This window comes from Eriocheir sinensis, chromosome 25 (genome assembly GCF_024679095.1).
Source record: "Eriocheir sinensis breed Jianghai 21 chromosome 25, ASM2467909v1, whole genome shotgun sequence".
In the NCBI taxonomy this organism is placed as follows: Eukaryota; Metazoa; Arthropoda; class Malacostraca; order Decapoda; family Varunidae; genus Eriocheir; species Eriocheir sinensis.
Genome location: NC_066533.1, coordinates 15,359,108 through 15,375,895, shown reverse-complemented (window position 1 = coordinate 15,375,895; position 16,788 = coordinate 15,359,108). Strand labels below are relative to the sequence as shown.

The window sequence follows — 16,788 nt, the reverse complement described above, 5'->3', positions numbered from 1 at the left end:
ATTGAGTAATGGGAGAATGACGCAATCGAGCTCCCGCGGTAGAATAAGCCACGCAATCGATAGAGTATATTATATAGGTAGATAGCCAGTCAGCACTCCCTATCGTCATATAAATCCATGCTGAAGAGTGAGTTACGTAATTAAGACATTTCCCGAAGATGCTTGATACGTAACCTCTGAGGAAATTTTACGTAATAAGCGCCCCCGGCATGTTGCAGGAAAAGCCTCTATTCCCTGATTTAAACCACAATACTAGATAAAAAGTGTGATAAATATACATTGGGTACCCACTGAAAACTCATGAGAGGGCTAAGCCATAAATAAAATAATGTAAAGTATTCGGGAAAGAACCAAGAGACGAAGGTTCTGGAGGTCGGCGTCTGGCTCAACGTTGCCAGATGTCGCACCCAGAACATTCCATTTATCACTTCCAGGCCTAAAACTGTCTCTCCCAACACAAATACCGATGTATCATTGAATATTTTGTTTAATTCGTTTAATAATGATGGGTTGTGGTAGCTTTAGTGAATAAAAAAAATGTAAAATCCAATTAGAATATAAACATCTGGCAACATCTCGGGGGGCGACGTTGCCAGATTGCCGTACTCAGCCTCTTATGTATTTGCCACTTTCCAGCACAAAAACTATCTCCTGCACCCTAATAACTGGCTTAACATATATCTATTATTAAAATACCTAATCATCGGTGTCCATTGGTAATAGTTATGGATCAGAAACCGGTAAATATGATGCTCTGAGTAGACTGAGTACGATAATCTGGCAACAGCTCAGTCTCTCACACGTGGGTCGCTGCGCCGCCACCCTTGGATCTCCAGCCCTCGTGTCCTCGCTGCCATGATGTCCAGAGCCAGGTCCCTCGCCGGCCTCTGTGCCAGGCAGGATGTGGGGCGCCTTCTCCAGCAGGTAAATATACTTGGAAGGCTTCGTCACGGGTTTATTAAAGGGAAATAACTGGATTTCTTGTTGGTTCGGGGGAGTCATGGCCGCCGGGTGCAGACGATGCCGCCGTGGGTTGTGTCTTGTGCGGGCTTCGTGTTGTGGGTTATGGGCTTATTGTGTCTGTTTTTGGTGGTTATTGTGGTGTTTTTTATCGTGGGCTTTTTCCTTGCTTCCTAGTCTTAATGTTTCCCTGTCCTAGCCTTCTTTTCCCTCGCTTTTTTATATATATTTTTTCATATTTTCAAGTCTTCCCTTTTTTTTCTAGTCTTTTCCATCGTTTCTTGTCTTTCCCTCCCTCCTAGTCTTTTCCCTCTCCTGGTTTTCTTTTCCCTCGCTTTTTTCTATTTTCCATCGTTTTTAGTCTCCCTCTTTCTAGTCTTTCTCTCTTTTCTAATCCTCTTTTCCCTCCCTCCTAGTCTTTTCCTTTTTGTCTTTTCCCCCCGCCTTTTCCACGCTTTTTTTTTTTTTTCCATCGTTTTTAGTAGTCTCCCTCTTTCTATTTTTCCCTCTTCCATTCCTTTCTCTTTCTGATTTTTTCCCTCTTCTATTCCTTTCTCTTTTTTTATGTTTTCCCTCTTCTATTCCTTTCTCTCTGGTATTTTCCCTTTCCGTCTTTCCCTCTCCTAGTTTTTCCCTTTCTCCATCTTTCCCTCCATTTTTCTAGTCCTTTCCCCCTCTCCCATTCTCTCTCTGGCTTAATGGAGTTTTATGAGGCTTGTCTTGAGGTGTGGGTCAGCGTGGGTTAGGGGTAGCGTGGCGTGGGTGCCTTGTCCAGTCTATTTATTCTACCTGTTCCCTTCTTCTTTTGACCTGTATCTCTTCGGTATCATCTTCGGTAAACCGCTATTTCTTCTCAGGTCATCACTTCTCGATTTTGATACGTCGCCATGCCCAGAGTTGTGTTTTCTCCATGTAATTTGCTTGCACGGTCTTAAGTTCTGTTTCTCGTCGTTTCCTTCACTCCGAGTATACTTTTAGTCTTTGCATTTCATCCCCGTACCCTTCAAGCATGGCATACCGGTGTTACGTAATGCATACATACCCCAGCGTGCCCCAAGTCCCCAATACCCTTCTTAATTTCTGTTTTCCGTTGTTTCTTTCACTCTGAGCCGACTTTTCGTCTTCGTATTTCATCCCCGTACCCTGCAAGCATGGCATAGCAGTGTTACGTAATGCATACATACTCCAACGTGCCCTAAGTCCTCAATACCCTGCCCCTGCTGTCCTACCCATGCCCCTTGTCACTCACAACACACGCAAGCAAAGGTGGTCATGTGGCAAGGCCCCGCGTACCCCGTCACCCCAATCGCATCCTTTGTTGTACTGCCCCATCACGCATTTACCTTCCCACTCCCCAGAATTACTTTTTAGGGGGTCATTGATTACTTAGGGGAGGTCTGATTGTAATTTTGAGTCGTGCGAAGGAAGACTGAGATTGAGCATGCTTGAGCAGTCCATTTCAGTCAGACTATTTCAGGGTGAACTAAGATATTTTTTCAACTGGAGATATTTATGGAATTTATGCCTCTGAACAAACTAGTGGTTGATTTGTTGCTCATTTATTTTATACTCTTCACCTTTATAACCGTTGGTGTCGGAATTTACTTGTTTTTATGATAACTATTTTTCTTTAGCTTAACCCGGTAGCAGCGACGGGCCAAATTTGTGCCATGATATAAACCCCCCAATATAGATGATGCATTAACTGATCACAAATACTTTGATATATATTATGAAATGGTTTGTGTGAGGGGTGATTTTTTTCTCATTTTTCTCGCTTGGAGGGACCTTTAAGAAACATTATCCCCGCTGCTACCGGGTTAAAGGCCCCTCTAAGCGAGAAAAATGAGAAAAAATCATCACTCATGCAAACCATTTCATTATACATATCAGCGCATTTGTGATCAATTTATGCATCATCTATTTTGGGGGGTTTATATCATGGCAAAAATCTGGCTCATTGCTGGTTCACGGTAAAGCCACAAATTTGGCCTGGCACTGCTACTGGGTTAATTTCACCTCATTCCTGTTGAAGATGAAGATGTAGGCAATGAGTAGCTGCAGCACATGGCCCCAACTTTTACCTTCAAATCACCGCTGCATTTGCTGTGGTCTTGTGGCCCTTTGTCTTGATATTAAAGTTTGGTTAGGTTAGAATAGGGTATAATTAGATATAAGCTATCCTTAAAATAAATTTCATCCTCTTCAAATTCAGGTTAGGTTTGTCTTGCCTTGTTCATCTTCATTTCTTCTTTTGACCTGTACGGTAATGCTTTTTATCACTTCTTAGGTCCTCCTCCTCTTGGTCTTCTGTTTATTCACACACTTTGCTTTTCAATGGTATTTTATTACTTAACTTTCCTCACAGCAGTACACTTATCGCACTATAATCTTCAGTTTGTTGCGTGAATCACTTGTTTTCATTGCTTTTCCTTGCAGTTATTCAAGTATTTGTGCTCTTTCCCGAGTACTGCGACAGGAACACTTTTGCTAGCGTTACAATTCTTCTTTCTATTTCCTTGTGTATCCCCAATTTGTCTCAGGTTAGTAATTAGGGATTTAGGTGGTGCATGATTTGCGCTGCCCCCATTGATACCTTACTGTTGAATCAGTTTAATATGTTCATTTATCAACAGCCACAATACAATTCTCATCATTTTTCCAGGGCTCGGCACAGGGCATGCTGGCACAACACAATGCCCTCAACATGCAGACCAGATACAAGTAAGGACCGTTGTAATGTGCATTGACAAAATTATTCTGATATTACTTTGATACACCTGACTATAGTATCATTACATTTAGATGCTTAACGTTCTTCAATGACATTCAGTAGTGTGTTAGGGGGACAAATGAGGCACCTGGAGGAGAAGGGGCATTAGGAACAAGGTCATTTTTTGCCATCTGCACTAGGAAAGGCACGCTATATTTCCCAGGAAGAATAAGAAACAAGCTGCGAAGGAAAAGTGACCTTGTATTTTGTGTACCAAGTGACTTTTCTTGCAACTTCTATCCTGTTCATGAGATGTGTAGCCTTCCTTTTTTCAGTGCAAGCTAGACAAAAATGGCTCAGTCTATTGCTTCCCCATTCCCTGCCTGGCTCCACAAATGCCCGTCACTTGAAATACTGATGAGACGGTGATGCTGTTCAGGTCCGATGGCGTCAAGGGAGCAGTCATCGGCATTGATCTTGGGACGACCAACTCCTGTGTGGCGGTGATGGAGGGCAAGGCAGCGAAGGTCATCACCAACGCTGAGGGCGATCGCACAACACCATCCGTCGTGGCGTTTACCAAAGGTGCGAGAGGGTGACTGTGGCATTCCGTGTTCTATTTTTATACAGTAGAGGAAGCAGCTCAAGGGTAAACTAAGTAATAATAAAAAGTCTGGTAGGAATTTGTGGTGCAAGATGGATTAATAGTTTCTTGCTGTGTGGATGTTAGATATGTGTAATGTGTTTAGTGGTTAATGATAGGCTTTACTAATTATTCATCTTCTCTTTGTTCAGTATCCTTATTCTCCCTTATGGTATTGGATAGGCTATTACTAAAGTCATTATTTATTTTATTGTTTCCTTGTCATGGTGTTGTTAATGTCCTTATTTTCCCTTATGGAGTTGTATGGGCTATTACTAAAGGTATTTGTTTTATTTTTTCCCTATTATGGTGTTAAGGGATTCCTTTACATGGTGGTGAGGCAGAATTGATAGATCATGATTTATTTAATGGTAGTTTTTTTTCAGGGATTTCATTTTTCGATGTTTTGTAGTTCAGGGAAAATTTGTGTCCTTTCCACAGATGGAGAACGTCTGGTCGGCATCCAGGCCAAGCGTCAGTCTGTCACCAATGCCGGCAACACCTTCTATGCCACCAAGCGACTCATCGGCCGGAAATACGAAGATAAGGAGATTGTTAAGGACAGGTAAGGGAGGACATTTATTTATTTATTTTTTATTTATTTATTTACGTGTTAGCCTATAGCGCTGGTAAGCTCTTCAGGGGCCTGGTGGTCGACCCAAGCCCATCGTGGCGCAAGTGTTTATAGTGGCGCCATCTATTCTTGCTATTTTTCTCTCTATGTGATGGAGGTAAAAATTTCATGCTCTTTTTCTCAGCCATTTAAGTTTTTTTATTGATTGTACTCTTGTGGCAAAGGACTTTATTCTGATCATAGTTCTTAATTTTGAGTCCTGATTCATCTTTTATGTTTAATTCATATGCTCTATATTCATACATTGATATTTGCATCATCAATATCATCATCTGTTTAAGGTCTGGTTTTACCATAATCTCTCTTAAGTAAGATTAGACAGTCGATTATATGCTTTTAGCTATTACTGTCCATTGATACTTACACTGTTCTAACCAAGGGGACTTAAAGAGGATTATATTACTTTACTAAATATGTATTGAATTGGAGTGAAGGTGTTGTGACATAGATTTGCGGGGACACAGTAGCATTCACGATTCAGTGGAGTATGATTTCTGTAGTAATTATCGTGTTGAATGGAAAGCGACATGAGTAACTGATTTGAAGGGATACCGCAGCATTCAGTAACATGAGTATGGTTTCTCAAGTATTGTATGATAGCGAAGGTGACATGACTCATTGCTTTACAGGGACACGGTAGCGTTCAAGATCGTGCGTGCCAGTAATGGTGACGCCTGGGTACAGACCGACGATGGCAAGATGTACTCCCCCTCGCAGATCGGGGCCTTCGTCCTCACCAAGATGAAGGAGACGGGAGAGGCATATCTCAACACACCTGTCAAGAATGCCGTCATCACTGTCCCAGCGTACTTTAACGATTCACAGAGGCAGGTGAGTTGGTCGACCCTCGACTCCCTCGGTTAAAGTGGGCGTGAAATTGTCTGGTGGTTATTAGTAGGATTTTGTTATACAGTATACTCCTGCATTTGTTTTTGAAAATGTTAATCTTTTGTTTATGTGGGGTTTTCTTTTGTTGATGTTCCTATTCCCCACTTTGTTGTTTCTGACACTGTGGATTATAAACATCAGAGAGCAATGTTGGAGCTGCTCATGGCCAGTTCTTAATGAGCTGTTTCTGATGTGGTTTCATACACTTATTTATAGAACATCGCTTGGTATTTGTTTCCTGCAGCCTTGAATATAATGAAGTACAGGAGATTGATATGTAAAATTTCAGCTTTAAGGGATTGCCATCTCATGTGATTCCTTTTATTTTTCTAGGCAACCAAAGATGCCGGCCAGATTGCGGGACTAAATGTTCTACGAGTCATCAATGAACCCACCGCTGCAGCTTTAGCTTACGGCATGGACAAGACGGAGGACAAAGTGTAAGTATATCTCAGGAAAACCTCAGTCTGGGCGGGAATGTACAGATAGAAACCCTACTAAAGCCTTGTCATGGATGTGGGTGCTTGGGTTCAGAAATATTTAACCCGTCCGCTGCGATTGATACGGATTTGGCCTTCATTGGTAGCCTAGTTACATATACTCCCAGGCCTTTTTCTGCCTCAGTGGTGGATGGTGGAGTGTTTCCCATGTGGTATTGGTATGCTGGATATCCCCTTCCAAGGTGCATGTACATTTTTCTTCATTGAATTGTAGCAGCCATTTTTTTGTTCCATTTCTATAGCTCGGTGATGTCTTGGAAATCCACAGTCAAGGGGTTAATAACGTGACCCTTATTTTCCATGATCGTAATTCCTCTATCCCCTTCTCAGCATTGGAGTGTATGATCTTGGTGGCGGGACCTTTGACGTCTCCATCCTTGAGATCCAGAAGGGTGTGTTTGAGGTGAAGTCTACCAACGGTGACACATTCCTGGGAGGTGAAGACTTTGATAACACACTTGTCAACTTCCTGGCTGCTGAATTCAAGAAGGAGGTGAGTAATTGACTAAAAGATGAATATATTGTCTTCTGCATTGATTATAGGACATTAAGCAGTTTCTTGAGCTAGCAGATACTTATAGCTGTGTGCCCAGTGATAGACAATAGATTCATGATTATAACAGATATGTTGTTTACTGTACAAAGCATAGGACATTAATGAGTTTCATGGACTAGCAGATCCTTATAGTTGTGTGCTTAATGCTAGACAATAGATATTTACCCGAGTGTCATCCATTTCAGCAAGGTGTGGATGTGACCAAGGACAACATGGCCATGCAGCGGCTGAAGGAAGCATCCGAGAAGGCCAAGATCGAGCTGTCATCCTCCAACCAGACTGACATCAACCTCCCTTACCTCACCATGGATGCCTCCGGACCCAAGCACATGATGTACAAGGTGAGGAGCTTTGTCTTGATGTTGCTTTTGTAGATATACTGTGAAATTGAGAGTTGGGAAAGTTGGTCTTGATGCACATTTCCCCAAGGTGTGTTTTATCGCATCCTTTGGTTTTTAAGCATCATAGAGTAAAGGGAATTCTTCACCTGAGTAGTTCATGTGAGCTGACTTGGTTTTGCGGGTTCGAACAATCAACATCTTCAATTATGCCATTTATTTATTTATTTTACTTCCGTAGACAAAGTTTTCAAGTTATTTGCGTACTTATTTATTCTATTATTAGTTTTGATGGTTTCCTTAAATTCCTCAAACACGATCGGCATCATTCATTACCTTATTTAACTTATTCATTCTATTTTTTCTATAATATATGTAGATGTATTTCCTCTATGTTCACACTAACCCTCTTCTCACATGTAGCTATAGCGTATGCCCCGACCTTACCTGTGCCTTTCTCCTCAGCTCACAAGGTCAAAGTTCGAGGGCATCGTGGACAAGCTGGTGAAGCGTACCGTTGACCCGTGCCTCAAGGCCATCAAGGACGCGGAGTGTTCTAAGTCGGACATCGGAGAGGTGATCCTTGTGGGTGGAATGTCCCGCATGCCCAAGGTGAGACTCAAGGTGTTGGTTCGTGTCTGGGCATCAGCAAAGGGACCCTATAGTAAAAATCAGCAAAGAATGACCTGACATAGTTGTATTGAAAGTCTCATTAGCAGTAAGGAAGCATATATGAATTTTCTGAGTCAAGACCTATAGTAACTGTTTGGGCTTTTGTTAGGTGAAGTTTAGGGTATCTTCAAAAACATAATTGCCAGCACCTTATGGTTTAAATCAGCAAAGAATGACCTGACTTAGTTATATAGAAAGTCTCATTAGTAAGGAAGCATATATGAATTTTCTGAGTCAAGACCTATAGTAACTGTTTGGGCTTATGTTAGGTTAAGTTTAGGGTATCTTCAAACACATGATAGCCATCACCTTATGGTATAAATGAACAAAGAATGACCTGACTTAGTTGTATAGAAAGTCTCATTAGTAAGGAAGCATATATGAATTTTCTGAGTCAAGACCTATAGTAACTGTTTGGGGTTTTGTTAGGTTAAGTTTAGGGTATCTTCAAACACATGATAGCCAGCACCTTATGGTATAAATCAACAAAGAATGACCTGACTTAGTTGTATAGAAAGTCTCATTAGTAAGGAAGCATATATGAATTTTCTGAGTCAAGACCTATAGTAACTGTTTGGGGTTTTGTTAGGTTAAGTTTAGGGTATCTTCAAACACATGATAGCCAGCACCTTATGATATAAATCAACAAAGAATGACCTGACTTAGTTATATAGAAAGTCTCATTAGTAAGGAAGCATATATGAATTTTCTGAGTCAAGACCTATAGTAACTGTTTGGGGTTTTGTTAGGTTAAGTTTAGGGTATCTTCAGACACATGATAGCCAGCACCTTATGATATAAATCAACAAAGAATGACCTGACCTAGTTGTATAGGAAGTCTCATTAGTAAGGAAGCATATATGAATTTTCTGAGTCAAGACCTATAGTAACTGTTTGGGGTTTTGTTAGGTTAAGTTTAGGGTATCTTCAAACACATGATAGCCAGCACCTTATGATATAAATCAACAAAGAATGACCTGACCTAGTTGTATAGAAAGTCTCATTAGTAAGGAAGAACATATGAATTTTCTGAGTCAATATCAAGTTGGTCCTGATGCACATTTCCCCAAGGTGTGTTTTATCACATCCTATGGTTTTTAAGCATCAAAGAGTAAAGGGAGAGAATTCTTCACCTGAGTAGTTCATGTGAGCTGACTCAGTTTTGCGGGTTCAAACAATTAACATCTTCTAATATGTCATTTATTTATTTATTTTATTTCCTTAGACAAAGTTCTCAAAATTATTTACATCTTCTATTACTTTGTTTACTCATTCACTCATTCTGTTTTTATGTTTTATGATTTCCTTTGACATTCCTCTAACACTTCATGTCTTTTAGTACCTTATTTTATTTATTATTTATTTTATTATTAACTTAGCCTAACAAAACCCCAAACAGTTACTAACTGGGGTTTTGTTAGGCTAAGTAAATAAAATAGGTAATAAAAGACATCAAGTTGTTGCCCTTGAGTTGCTTTCTGTACTGTAAAAAATAAAATAAATTAAAATAAATTGCTTATTGATTCTTAACATTACAGGTGATTTCGCTCGTCCAAGAAATCTTCGGCCGCACTCCCAGCAAGTCCGTGAATCCCGATGAGGCCGTGGCTGTGGGTGCCGCTATTCAAGGAGGCGTGCTGGCTGGCGATGTCACGGATGTCCTGCTACTGGACGTCACACCGCTGTCGCTGGGTATTGAGACCCTGGGTGGCGTCATGACCAAGCTCATCAACAGGAACACGACCATCCCCACACGGAAGTCACAGGTTTGTCATATGTGCTGAGGTTATGGTGAAGATATCAGGACACCTCTCTTCCTGAAATTGACACCTCTTTTGGCCACTCCTCTAACTTCTTTTTATAGGGGCAGTGATTAGTGGGCTTTATTTTTCTTCCATTGTGTTTTCCCTTGAACTGCTTCCTTTGACGTAAAATAAAAAAAGAAAAGATATGATTTGGATACTGATATGAGGACGCTTGGAACTTTTATACTACCAACTCAATGACGATAAAAGAATAAAGAGATAAGGAAACAAAGAAGTATAGGATGTTAATTTGTCTGCCATGAAAGTCCTGATATTGGGTCATAATGTGAGCTTCAAGTATATAGTGTGAAGGTTGAGCCAGGAGTCCGATAGCTAATGAAAGATACACCTGGAAATTTAATCCTCAGAACGACCTAATTTCTATCCTAACGAGCTTCTTCATCCCTCAGGTGTTCTCCACAGCTGCTGACGGCCAGACGCAAGTGGAGATCAAGGTGCACCAGGGCGAGAGAGAAATGGCCGGTGATAACAAGCTATTGGGACAGTTTAGTCTGGTCGGGATTCCTCCTGCCCCGCGTGGAGTCCCCCAGATTGAAGTTACGTTTGATATTGACGCCAACGGTATTGTCCACGTCTCTGCTCGGGACAAGGGCACGGGCAAGGAACAACAGAGTAAGTAGAAGTTGTGGTTTATTGGTATTTATTCTGCATTTAGTCTTGTTTGATATAGGTCTGTCTTGAATAAGGTAAAAGGTGAAGTTGGGGGCATACGCTATACCCGTGCGTGTGTGTGTTGTGTTCAGTACTTAATCCTATTCGCCTTCTTTTCCCTAGTTGTGATCCAGTCCTCCGGTGGTCTGAGCAAAGATGAGATTGAGAACATGATCAAGAAGGCCGAACAGTACGCCGAGGAGGATAAGAAGAGGAAGGAGGTGGTGGAAGCCATCAACCAGGGCGAGAGCATCATTCACGACACAGAGAGCAAGATGGAGGAATTCAAGGATCAGCTGCCATCAGAAGAGGTGAGTGGAAGGGAAACTGTTTAGAGGTGGCTTGAGTTGTTATGGCAGTTGTTTTGGATATTGTTTGACCCGAGATGTATTTTTTGGATATTGTTTGACTGAAGTTCCTGGACACTATCTTCTCTAACTATGTGTTCTTGTGTTACTCAAAGTTTCTTCTTCCTCCTATATTTGCTTGTGTACTTTTGGATATTGTTTGACCCAAGTTTATGGACCCTATCTTCTCTGTAACTATGTGTTCTCATGTTACTTAAGGTTCCTTCTTCCTCCTGTCATGGGAAGTGTAGATATGGTAATGATATTTTAACTTATTTCAGAGTGAGAAGTTGAAGGAACGTTTGAACAAGGTGAAGGAACTCTTGGCTAACAGGGACTCGGCAGACCCTGAGGAAATCAAGAAGGAAGTCTCTGAGCTCCAGCAGGCGTCCCTGAAGCTGTTTGAGATGGCTTACAAGAAGGTGAGTCATGTCAAGGAAAAGGAAACTCAGATACACTTGAAATATGACTGTAATGCTGGACAATTATTCTTAAAGCCTTTGGTATATCATTCATCATTCATTTTTTTCCAGATGGCTTCTGAACGAGAGAGCAGTTCGTCAAGCACAGAGGACAAGGATAAGGAGAAGAAGAAGGAGGATAGCCAACAGTAGAGTGATAGCATGAAATATTGAATGTAAAAATTAGGTCGTTGCCAGCAGTCATTTTGCCTTGGTGACAGGCTTGTGTACCTAGTGCTGTATGTATTTAAGTAGTTATCCGTGTAAAGGAAAGGCAGATCTCCACAAGCCTGTGACCGATGTGAATCCAGATCAATTCGTTGAGCATCCGTGTTCCCCTTTTAGGAGTCAAGTGGGTGACCGCATGTATAGTGTTGGTAGGGCAGAGAAAAGTAATTTAATGAATTGCTACGTGTAAATCTGTACCTATTCCAATATGAGTTAAGGTTATGTTATAGTTTTGTACAAAAATCATAAAATATGTATATAACATATATAATACTATTAAACCATTTTGTTAAATTCTTTGTGTTTGTAAAGCAAAATAAGAAAGCACTCCGATTGTGATGGGAATAATTTTAAACTGGTACTCGTGAACTCCCTTGTAAAACAGGTAAGTTATGTGTGAATGCTTATTTCAGTGATGATTATATGGTTATATTAATGCTTGGTAATATTTTTCCATAACTATTTTGTCCTTACGTTCACTCTTACTACAGGTGTCAGTGAGGGGGCCTGCTGTCTTCGCTGCGTACATGACTAGGTAAGGTTTTTCAGATTTATAGGAAAAGTTTTAGGTGTTTTCATGATGACCATTTTTCGTCACCTGAGTTAACAGTGGAGAAATATTTTACTGATTCACACATCTATCAGAGTAGTTCTTGTATCACCTTTACTATTTTACTGAGATTTTCTATATCTTACAGAATCGGAATGAACTATCAATTCATCTCTGCGCCAGAATGGGAAGCAAACAAAATCAGCTCATGCCAGAAGTAAGTTTAAATTCCTGGGCATCTTTATTTTTATGGGTTTAGTTAATATGATGACAAACAATCCAACTCTGAATCCCCTTAATGGTGTGATACATTGTAGATAACGTAGTGCTGACATGCATTAAAAGAATATAGCATGAAATTCCTCTGTGTCCATTGTTCTCATTTATACATTACATTTTCAGTGGGCGTTGCTGCTTCACCACGATTGCCACCAAGGTTATGGACCGCTTCTGTATTTTACGCTGTGTTGAATTAGGTGAGTAGCTGTTAATGCGTGTATACCTGAAATATCAACACCTGTATGACATAATAACTACATGATGTTTTGACACTTGAAACCTGAATTACTACTGAAGAAGGAATATTCATGCTGATAGTTTAGTAATCCCTTATAATATTATTAAGAGTTGAGTCCCATTTCTTACGAGTTGCATCTTCCAGGTACTGCTGCCCATGGTTGTCACTTGGCTGTCCTGGATCACTGTCAAGGTTAGTACATATATCCCTTGCCCTTACCTTGACTATACTCCTGCCCATGTGATGTTTGACACTTGAAACCTGATATACTGAAGACATCTTTTTTCTCCTGATCTTTACTTATAAAATTATCCTCTACTTTGGTGTAACCTTTTGTTAGTAAGCTACATGTTTCAGGGTCAATGTGGCAGTCAAATCAAGGTGCAAAATGCTGTATATTAAGACCCAGTAGCATAGTGGGCATAATAGGTTAGTGTCTACTGTGCAACAAGTCATATGATTAATGTTGAATTATGCTGATGGTTGTGAATCACCTGAGATATATTTACTGGTTATTTTATTTATTATACATATTTAGTACACAAATTCAAATATTTTTTTTACTTTTGGATTCTTTTCTTCTCACAACTATCAGAATGAACTATTGAGTCATCTCTGCACAAGAATCAGAAGCAAAATCAGCTCATGCCAGAAGTAAGTTTAAATTCCTGGACATCTTATTTTTATATTATTATATGGATGACACAATGAAAACAAACCTGAACTCTCTTTACTGGTGTGATACATTGTAGATAACGTAGTGCTGACATGCAGTAAAGAATATTGCATGAAATTCCTCTGTCCATTGTTCTCATTTATATATTACCTTTTCAGTGGGCGTTGCTGCTTCACGATTGCCACCAAGGTTACGGACCACTTCTGTATTTTGCGCAGTGTTGAATAAGGTGAGTAGCTGGTAATGCATGTATACCTGAAATATCAACACCTGTATGACCTAATAACTACATGATGTTTTGACACTTGAAACCTGAATTACTACTGAAGAAGGAATATTCATGCTGATAGTTTAGTAATCCCTTATAATATTATTGAGTAGAGTCCCATTTCTTACGAGTAGCATCTTCCAGGTACTGCCGCCCATGGTTGTCACTTGGCTGTCCTGGATCACTGTCAAGGTTAGTACATATATCCCTTGCCCTTACCTTGACTATACTCCTGCCCATGTGATGTTTGACACTTGAAACCTGATATACTGAAGACTTATCTTTTTTCTCCTGATCTTTACTTATAAAATTATCCTCTACTTTGGTGAGACCTTTTGTTAGTAAGCTACTTGTTTCAGGGTCAATGTGGCAGTCAAATCAAGGTGCAAAATGCCGTATATAAAGACCCAGCACCATAGTGGACATAATAGGTTAGTGTCTACTGTGCAACAAGTTATATGATTAACCCGGTAGCTGCAGGGATCATGTTTCTTAATGGTCCCTCCAAGCGAGATAAATGAGAAAAAATCATCACTCACACAAACCATTTCATAATATATATTAAAGCATTTGTGATCAGTTTATGTATCATCTATTTTGGGGGGTTTAAATCATGGCACAAATTTGGCCCGTCTCTGCTACCGGGTTAATTTGACCATATTCCTGTCTAAATGATGTTTGACACTTGAAACCTGATATACTGAAGAATCCATCCTTATACTGATCTTTACTTCTTAATTAACCTCCTTACTTTGCTGTGACCTTTTGTTTATAGCCTGTATATTTCAGGGTCATGGCAGTCATATTGGAGTGCAGAATGCTGTACAAGGACCCAGCAGCATAGTGGACATCAATAGGTTAGTATTTCCTGTGCATTGAGTCATCTAAAGTGTTAAACCGTCCGCTGCGATTAGCACGGATTTGGCTTTCCCTGGTAGCCTGGTGACATATACTTCCAGGTCTTTCTCTGCCTCTGTGGTGGATAGTGGAATGTTTCCCTTGTGGTATTGGTATGCTGGATATCCCCTCCCAAGTTGCATGGCTTTACATTTTTCTTCATTGAATTGTAGCAGCCACTTTTTCTTCCATTCCTGCAGCTTGGTGATGTCTTCTTGTAGGAAATCCGTAGTCAAGGGGTAAAGAATTATTATATGATGAAGCATGTATTAGCTGATGGTTATGAAGCTGAACTCTCTCACTGATTGTTATATTTATCTATTGTGTACTTATTCATATGTTAAGTGTTAAAAGAATGTTCAATGTTTATTCCAGGATCCGTATGTTGCTGTGCTGTTACAAAATACCTAGGGAAGGGACCGAGGAGCTTGAGGTTGCTCGGTGGACATCAGGAGGTTAGTTACAATGAGTTACTGTGATCTGGATTGTTGGACTATTATGATGAAGTATACTCGGACTGATAATTCTGACGTAGAACTCTCTCACTGATTGTTATATTTGTCTACTGTGTTTGTATTCATATGTTAAGTGTTAAAAGAATGTGTTGTTTATTCCAGGGTACATTTGGTGCTGCGCCATGTTACAAAATACTTGGCAAAGGGACCCAGGAGCTTGAGGTTGCACGGTGGACATCAGGAGGTTAGTTACAATGAGTTACTGTGATCTGGATTGCTAGACTATTATGATGAAGTATACTCGGACTGATAATTAGGAGCTTGAGTGGACATCAGGAGGTTAGTTACAATGAGTTACAGAGATCTGGATTGCTGGACTATTATGATGAAGTATACTCGGACTGATAATTCTGACGTAGAACTCTCTCACTGATTGTTATATTTGTGTACTGTGTTTGTATTCATATGTTAAGTGTTAAAAGAATGTGTTGTTTATTCCAGGGTACATTTGGTGCTATGCCATGTTACAAAATACTTGGCAAAGGGACCCAGGAGCTTGAGGTTGCACAGTGGACATCAGGAGGTTAGTTACAATGAGTTACAGAGATCTGGATTGCTGGACTATTATGATGAAGTATACTCGGACTGATAATTCTGACGTAGAACTCTCTCACTGATTGTTATATTTGTGTACTGTGTTTGTATTCATATGTTAAGTGTTAAAAGAATGTTCAATGTTTATTCCAGGATCCGTATGTTGCTGCGCTATGTTACAAAACCACACAGCAAAGGGATCGAGGAGCTTGAGGTTGCATGGTGGACAGCAGGAGGTAAGATACTATGAGTTACAGTGATCTGGATTTCCGAACTATTATGATGAAACATACCTCGTCAACCTGATAATTATGAAGTTGAACTCTCTCACTGATTGTTATATTTGTCTACTGTATATTTATTCATGTGTTAAAAGTGTTAAAAGAATGTTTGTTGTTTATTCCAGGGTACATTTGGTGCTGTGCTGTTACAAAATCCCCAGGGAAGGGACCGAGGAGCTTGTGGTTGCACGGTGGACATCAGGAGGTAAGTTACAATGAGTTACAGTGATCTGGATTGCTGGACTATCATGATGAAACTTTCTCATACTGATAATTCTGAAGTTGAACTCTCTCACTGATCAGTATATGAAGTTTATATCATGTATTTTGTTCATCAGATTTTTAACAATGCATGATTTTCTTTCTAGGGCGTGGTGCAGTCATCCGTGAAGTTATGGGACTTTGAAGGATATGTGATGCTTAGAGAAGGTAGTTGCCAGATTCTTTAAATGTTGAATTAGTATTTATTAACATTTATGCGGCTAGTTTGACTTCTAAATTCCACTTCTGGGATGGAGTTACCTAGAAGAGTTGGATTTTCTGAGTTGATATTACAAACTCATGTTGTAACTAACAATGCCTGTGTAAAACAGCTAAAAAAGACAACCAGCCACAGTGTTGCTAATAAAAATCGATATGATGTTTTAAAAAAATGAGGCGAGTATGTGTATTGTGACTAGGTTGATCCCATATATTAGCAAATTGTTGTGATGACTGATAATCCAACGCTGAATCCCATTAACAACTGGGATTGTGTGTGGAATAAGATGTGCTGAAAGACAATACTAAGTAAGATATCCTTAGAATTAGTTTGACAAATTTTGAAAGGATTCTCTTAACACTTTCAGATGGAGTTATGGCTGCAGTCTCAAGACGGGTTTGCAGAATCAAAGAAGTAACATAAGATAAGAATACTGTAAAAAAATATTAGTAATAAAAATTTATAAAAAAACGTTAAATATTACATGTCTTGTCATTAGCCTGGTCTTGTGCTCATGTCATGCAGGCAAGGGAAGTGTTGGGATTCCTTTCTGCTTCTCAGGGCATTGATGAATACCCTGCATACTACAAATTTTATCTGGAAATAGGTACTATAAAGTTTGCATCTTGGCTGTGAGCAACATTTTTGCTTC

General features: G+C 39.9%; 1 protein-coding gene and 1 long non-coding RNA gene across 3 annotated transcripts; both read left to right on the top strand.

Annotated features, from left to right (window-relative positions):
* Nucleotides 1-758: 758 nt before the first annotated feature.
* On the top strand, nucleotides 759-11,711 carry LOC127003462 (heat shock 70 kDa protein cognate 5-like). Its single transcript, XM_050870185.1, has 14 exons — nucleotides 759-924; nucleotides 3,626-3,684; nucleotides 4,113-4,258; nucleotides 4,758-4,881; nucleotides 5,580-5,781; nucleotides 6,172-6,278; nucleotides 6,669-6,831; nucleotides 7,080-7,235; nucleotides 7,698-7,844; nucleotides 9,443-9,670; nucleotides 10,120-10,342; nucleotides 10,505-10,692; nucleotides 11,010-11,150; nucleotides 11,262-11,711. The coding sequence occupies exons 1-14, from the start codon at nucleotides 856-858 to the stop codon at nucleotides 11,340-11,342; spliced, it is 2,034 nt and encodes a 677-aa protein (XP_050726142.1). The 5' UTR covers nucleotides 759-855; the 3' UTR covers nucleotides 11,343-11,711.
* Nucleotides 11,712-12,476: 765 nt separating this feature from the next.
* Nucleotides 12,477-16,619, top strand: LOC127003468 (uncharacterized). Of its 2 annotated transcripts, XR_007757083.1 has the most exons (11): nucleotides 13,070-13,138; nucleotides 13,319-13,389; nucleotides 13,573-13,620; nucleotides 13,788-13,859; nucleotides 14,218-14,285; nucleotides 14,701-14,780; nucleotides 14,943-15,024; nucleotides 15,528-15,610; nucleotides 15,781-15,860; nucleotides 16,024-16,084; nucleotides 16,504-16,619. It is a non-coding gene; the product is annotated as an uncharacterized LOC127003468 (long non-coding RNA). The 2 variants fall into 2 exon arrangements; XR_007757084.1 differs by lacking the exons at nucleotides 13,070-13,138; nucleotides 13,319-13,389 and adding an exon at nucleotides 12,477-12,628.
* The last annotated feature ends 169 nt before the right edge of the window (nucleotides 16,620-16,788 follow it).

Bases quoted from the DNA above. Each gene is read 5' to 3' on its own strand.
- LOC127003462 (XM_050870185.1), top strand. From the start codon at position 856: ATGATGTCCAGAGCCAGGTCCCTCGCCGGCCTCTGTGCCAGGCAGGAT. The intron at 6,279-6,668 runs GTAAGTATATCT...TCCCCTTCTCAG, and splicing joins GACAAGACGGAGGACAAAGT to CATTGGAGTGTATGATCTTG. The intron at 10,343-10,504 runs GTAAGTAGAAGT...TCTTTTCCCTAG, and splicing joins CACGGGCAAGGAACAACAGA to TTGTGATCCAGTCCTCCGGT.